At 43.3% G+C, this 6,310-nt stretch overlaps 1 protein-coding gene across 1 annotated transcript; it reads left to right on the top strand.

Moving 5' to 3' along the window:
• The first annotated feature begins 2,055 nt into the window (after positions 1 to 2,055).
• npbwr2b (neuropeptides B/W receptor 2b) lies at positions 2,056 to 5,999 on the top strand. Its single transcript, XM_069660494.1, has one exon. It carries the CDS (start codon positions 2,077 to 2,079, stop codon positions 3,091 to 3,093), a length of 1,017 nt encoding a protein of 338 aa, XP_069516595.1. The 5' UTR covers positions 2,056 to 2,076; the 3' UTR covers positions 3,094 to 5,999.
• Positions 6,000 to 6,310: the final 311 nt, after the last annotated feature.

The raw sequence follows: 6,310 nt of genomic DNA, 5'->3' as shown, positions 1-6,310 counted from the left end.
CTGACACAAGTGACTCGAGTGACTCGAAAACCCGACTGTCTTTAGTGAGCGACTCATACAAACTTGCATAAGTAAAAAGAATCGAACCTCCCATAGTGAAAATCTGGAGGGACATTGAGCCATATTTAAAACAACTTATTTAATGACAAATGAGCTACCATCGCTCAACAGCAAATGTTAGCATTGAACCACCACAAAGGTACCATGACCATAAAATAAACACAGTAAAAACGTGGATGGCACAAAGAAGCTTTTGCAGCATCTTAAATGTATAATTTAAGAACCCATCTTTCATCAAACTTCTACATCAAATCACACAAATATCTAAAATATAAAAGAAGAAGAGGAAGGAGACGTGAAGGAAAGGAATCTCTGGAAAGTAAAGTGCTCCAAAATCTCCAAAAGTGTCGCCTACAGTCGGAGCAGCGGAAAAAAATCCTTCTGACATGAAGGAGGACACTTTCAAGCAAGATCGATACAACCGGGCAGCGCGAGCCTCACTGACCACATGATTGACGCAGTGACGTCAGCCTATGGTACTGCCTTCCAGGAATATGGAGCGCGAGAGAGAGGGAGCGACAGACGGGGAAAGAGAGAGGGAGAGATAGCGGAGCAGAGGAGGCTGGAGAGCAGCGCATCTCCCACAGAGGTAAGACCGGAGGGGAGAGACTTTAGCAGGGACACAGAGGAGGGAAAACCCGCTGAAACTCTTTCATATAGTTTAAATACTTTAATGATTGCTTTACTTCGTTAACAGTAAGTTTTCTTACAGCTTATCTTTATGGTTAATGTTCTATGATTATGGTTACAACAGGAAACGGTTCATAAGACATTTTACCACTTTATACGTGTTTTTTTTCTTTACTTTTGCCGCACAAATCAGATTAATTTGCAATAATTTAGAAAGTAGGTTCGAGTTAATTTACTTTGATGTATTGTGCATGGTTAAATCACGCTGCTGTGATGGTGAAACGTTTTGTTTGTGGTGCGTATTCACGATGCATGTCCTGAAACCTCGACATGTGTCATATAATGGATTTCAGGCAAAGCTGCACCTGTTGTCCATTGACCTACATTCACTTTATCTCCAGTGATGTTTAAAAAGCGTGTAAAGCAACTAATTGAGGTCCACCTCTCTCTCTGTTGTCCAGGTTTCGGCTCGCGCCACTCGTGCGTAAAGATCCTGGCACAGTCTCCAGAGCGCACAGGAAGCACCGAGAGGAAACACCGCTAAATCATTAACCATACATTACCATCGTAAACCTTATCGTGGACACTTTCAACCTTTAAAAAGGCATTTCAATTTTTTGTGCTGCAGGCGAGGAGAGAAGAAGAGGAGGAGGAGGAGGTGAGGGATATATTGTGTGAGGACTAACGCGATATCGGCAGAAAGGATTTGATTTTGAGGCTGACAGAAGAAAGGAAAAGCGAAGAAAAGAACCAGAAAGGAGATAAAGAAAGTGTCGAATGTTTTTAAAGAGCTGTGAGAAGGAAAAACGGCTCTGAAACAGAACTAATAGTGGACGCAGCTTGAGGACGTCCGGAGCGAGTTCACATCAAGGATACTGAACAGTTTCACTGCGGACTCGCTCTCTACTGGTGAGATTTCCTCCTGAGAAAGTTCTCTCACTGGATTATTATGTATGCAAATTATTTCCTTACATCACTCTGTAACTGTCTGTACAGTCTAGTCCGAGGGTAAGAGTGCATGGAAGCGATTTGTACAACTCTTACATGTTGTCTTTTTTTGTAACTTCCCAGAAACTGTTAAATCTGACACTAAATTAACCTTTGACCTGCTTTTACCTACCCAGTGACCCTCCTGGACCTCAGACTGAACTACATCTCCATTGATATAATGGAGGGTAATCCCACCTTAACATAACCGTTATTGTTTGCTGAATTTTACACCTTTTAAGGCTGTGTTAGAGATGACTGAGAACATGCCTAAAAAGGAGAAGAAGACACAAACACTGATGTTTCGCTCATAAAGAATTGTTTAAAACTCAGTGGACATCAGCTCACAATGCTTAGAGACTCCTAGTTTGGCAACTTTATCTAACTTTTTCCTCAAACATGGAGAACATATCGTTCTCTGTTGAGGCTCCGCCTATCTGCAACGACTCTGTGGACTTCTACTCCCTCACGTCAGGGAACCTCACTGACCTGAACTGCACTCCCCCCGCTGAGTTTTACTTCTACGCTGACCTGTACGTCATATTACCGGTCATCTACACGGTAATCTGTGCGGTGGGACTGACGGGCAACACGGCCGTCATCTATGTGATCCTCAAAGCCCCAAAGATGAAAACAGTAACCAACATGTTCATCCTGAACCTGGCCATCGCTGATGATTTGTTCACTTTGGTTTTGCCCATCAACATAGCAGAACACTTGTTGCACTACTGGCCTTTTGGTGAGGTTTTGTGCAAAGTCATCCTCAGCATTGACCACTACAACATCTTCTCCAGTATCTACTTTCTGACAGTGATGAGCATCGACCGCTACCTGGTTGTTTTGGCCACAGTACGGTCAAAGCGCATGCCTTACCGCACCTACAGAGCAGCCAAAATCATCTCACTGTGTGTCTGGATCCTGGTCATCCTCATCGTCATGCCTTTCACTGTTTTCGCTAGTGTCTACGTCAACCCAAACGACGACAGGAAGAGCTGCGTGCTCAGCTTCCCAAGCCCTGAGAGTTTGTGGTTCAAAGCCAGCCGGATCTACACGCTCATCCTCGGCTTCGCCATCCCCGTCTCCACCATCTGTATCCTGTACACCATGATGCTCTACAAGCTGCGGAACATGCGGCTCAACAGCAACGCCAAGGCGCTGGACAAGGCCAAGAAGAAAGTCACCATCATGGTGTTCATCGTCTTGGCTGTGTGCTTGTTCTGCTGGACGCCGTTTCACCTCAGCACCATCGTGGCTCTGACGACGGACCTGAGGACGACGCCGCTGCTCATCGGGATCTCCTACTTCATAACCAGCCTGAGCTACGCCAACTCCTGCCTCAACCCGTTCCTCTACGCCTTCCTGGACGACAGCTTCCGGAAAGCCTTCAAGAAGATGCTGGAATGTAGACCGGCCTGAATGTATGACAGACAGAAAAACTGTCAAAGAGGTTTAGAGACTTATCGAGCGAGGACGGCAAAATCTGAATTCTTTAGATTCAAAAGTCTCAGTGCATGTGATGCAGGTTTGATTGTTTGGTTTGTTAAAGCTGCACGAGGCAACTTTGCACATTGTTTGCACACGATAGCAACAAGTAGCTCTCTTTAATTTATCTTTGATGAATAGAAAACGTGTCAAAATATGCCTGTGAACTGCACACAGCACTCCTATGTGACTAAATCCTACTATATGTTCATACTGTAAACTATAAGAGGGGAAAACAGCAGAATCTTTGCATCCAGCTTTGGTGTCACTCGAGTTCAAATTCATCACTTCCTGTAGCGAAGAAAGGCTTGTGCCAACACAAGTGATTGGCTGAATCCAAATGTCCCCCTCTGGACTCACAGACTTCTATTTCTTTTAGTCTGCCGTAGAAATACTTATACAGTTCTTAAATCAGTAAAGCCGGGTACAGTTGCACCCGACAGCATGCTGAACGTCTGGTTTTGGCTCCTTGAGGACTGGTTTAGACAGCCCTCAGCAATCTGGGTACGTGACTGGAAAGCCTGGAGACCTCCAAACAATCTGAATCCTCTCACAACGTTTAGATGGTTTTCTTTGTCCCAGCTGGGCTGTTGTTATTCTTAAAGAATTTGCCTAGTGCAGCTTTTAATGGCTCTGAGAGCACAATGTCACGAGAGAGGATGATGTAATTGGACAGAAATGGGCAATACTTCTTGCAGCAGAGGATGGTAACGGTTGCCGATGGCATGCAGGACAATAATGGCATGTGTGTCTGAAGAGCTGGCAGTGGAACCGTGATTGCTCTCCAGGTTCAAACTGCAATTTAAATGCTGGCTCCTTCTCCTCCATGATGGGGAAAAAACAATTAGGAGGCAGCGAGCCGAGAAGCGACCTTCACTGGACACGAACTCTGAGAGCCGAGGGCCTCAGAGGGGCCAAACATATGCTGCTGAGGACACACTGAACACAGAGTGACTGATTTGCATGCTGTCAATCAAACAGTGAGAACAGTCAGGCTTGGAGGGTAACAGGATGCATGTCGTGGGATTACAGGTGATCTGTTCTAAATCATCCATTGTTACCCATCACACTGGACTTTTTACATTTAAACCTGGTGTGATAAATATTGTGTGACGATGTATGCAAACACTTAATCTGCCTTTAAACGAAGCTGTGTGTCAGGAACGTCATCTCAAAGGAACCAAATGTTATAAATCTGTGGGAACCTGAGACTTAAGACTTCTGTTTGGTTTTTACATTTCTGTTTGACAATAAAAACGGTTGAAACACGGACTTTTTTAAATGACGGCAGTTCTGGGACACTTTATTTCCAGAATGTAAACATGCCACTAAAACACAAAAGCTGACATCAGTACTGTAGGCCTGACAGAAGACAGGCACGGGACAGGAGGGCTATGTAAAAATCTAACCTGTGTTCCTCTCCATGTCTTAACTTTTTGTGAGCCTGCGTCGCCCCCTGTTGACGACAGTGTGGAGTTACCTGAAAATGCAGCCAGAGCCATTCACAGACCAATAAGAGGCGTTACACATTCTCACACAGCTGGAGCAAAGAGGGAATAAACAGAGGACAGGGACAGGGAAACAGGGACGTCCTGATGCATCATTTAATCAAATCACAGAAGAGACATGAAGGAAGGAGAGAAACTATTTATAACTTCCTCTGTTACATTTTAAACAGGATATCATTTGTAAAGGTCTTATTTTGATGTATTCTTAAAGTTTCTTGAACTTTCGGTTTGTGTTGATTTTGGCGACCCCTGTGGACAAAGTGGTGCCTCTTCTCTCGTTGCTGATCTTGTCCTGCTTTCCTTTAACATCCAGACGTACCACTCGCTGTCGGCCGTTGCCGTGGAAAAGGCTGATTTGGCAGCGCAGAGTTAATGGCCTCGTCTGACACCTACCCCCCCGACAGCGGCATTAAAAATAACTATAATAATCGATCTTGTTGCTGATGGTCTGGTTTGCTTTTGTAGCTCATAAAGAGGCGTCAGTGTTAATTTCATAAGCATTTAAACTCCTCACAGGAGCTTTCATTAAATAATTATTACTATGTAATGTTTTCGGAGCTTCTTTCAGGCGTTCAGGAGAATTAAACCCAAACAAAAGACAAAAAACAATCCTAACATTTACAGAAGAATCACCGTATATTCTGGATTACCCCTCTAGTAGTACGATGCATCAGCTCAGTGTTTTCCACTGTTGTTGCAGCTGCAGTTTGTTAAACTAAGAACAGTTTAAGACTATTTTACACTTTTATTATTGTTAATTTATTACAAACGGCAAAGAATATTTTTCAGATGACATCTTCAAAAATAGTCATCTTGCTTTTGTTCATCCTACAATCCAGAAGAAGACACAGAAGAAGATATTCTTAATTAATAGCATTAATAAAATGGTTTCTGTTACAGGATTCTGTCTTCTACGGAAGCCCAGAGAGACAAGTGAAAAAAGTCTTGTGATCCGAGTTCAAAGTCTCTGGAATTGAGAACAGGAAGGAAAAAGGAAAGATTTGCTCGGTCCAAAAAAAGAAACATAGGCATAAAAGAAGTGTAATCTGTTTTCACAGCCTGAAATAAAAGAATCGAACTTATCTGTTCATAAAACACAGGAGAGAATTATTCTGATTTCTTTCACTTCCTTCTCTCTCGCAGCTCAAATCAGCTTCACACTGCGTGGCTCTGACTGTTTCTTTACGTCCCCTTGTAAATGGTTACACCTTTTGTTGCCATCCAGCTGTACAGAGGAATGTATAGTCATAACGACGTATAGTCACTTATTCTTCATGATTAAAGCTTGTGTCACAAATATGAGAAACAATATAAAGATTTTATTTGATGCAACCTGTAAGAATCATGACTTTGTGTGTTTTTTGTCTGTTACTGCTGATGAAGTCATAAATAAAAGCTTATTTTCGCACTGGTTCTTTTATTCTATTAGAATCAGTTCCTTCTGACGGGTTAGGGGGCTGCTGGTCTACTTTAAAGAAAGAGGTCATGACAGGCTGTGTGATTAGTATTATCTGTATCATCAGGAGTTTGTGTTGGTGTCAGGGTCACCGCAGAGATCCGTTACATGGACGGCCACAACAGCCATCAGCTGGAGGGCAGCAGGATGGATTAGAGCTCCTTGTTGGGAAAAGGTCACAGATTCA

This window comes from Semicossyphus pulcher, unplaced genomic scaffold (assembly GCF_022749685.1).
Source record: "Semicossyphus pulcher isolate SPU_LCO1_2020_fin unplaced genomic scaffold, fSemPul1.0.p SCAF_13, whole genome shotgun sequence".
Taxonomy (NCBI): domain Eukaryota; kingdom Metazoa; phylum Chordata; class Actinopteri; order Labriformes; family Labridae; genus Semicossyphus; species Semicossyphus pulcher.
This window is presented reverse-complemented; position numbering and strand designations above follow the sequence as displayed.

Excerpts from the sequence above, each read along its gene's own strand:
- npbwr2b (XM_069660494.1), top strand. The coding sequence starts at position 2,077 with ATGGAGAACATATCGTTCTCTGTTGAGGCTCCGCCTATCTGCAACGAC.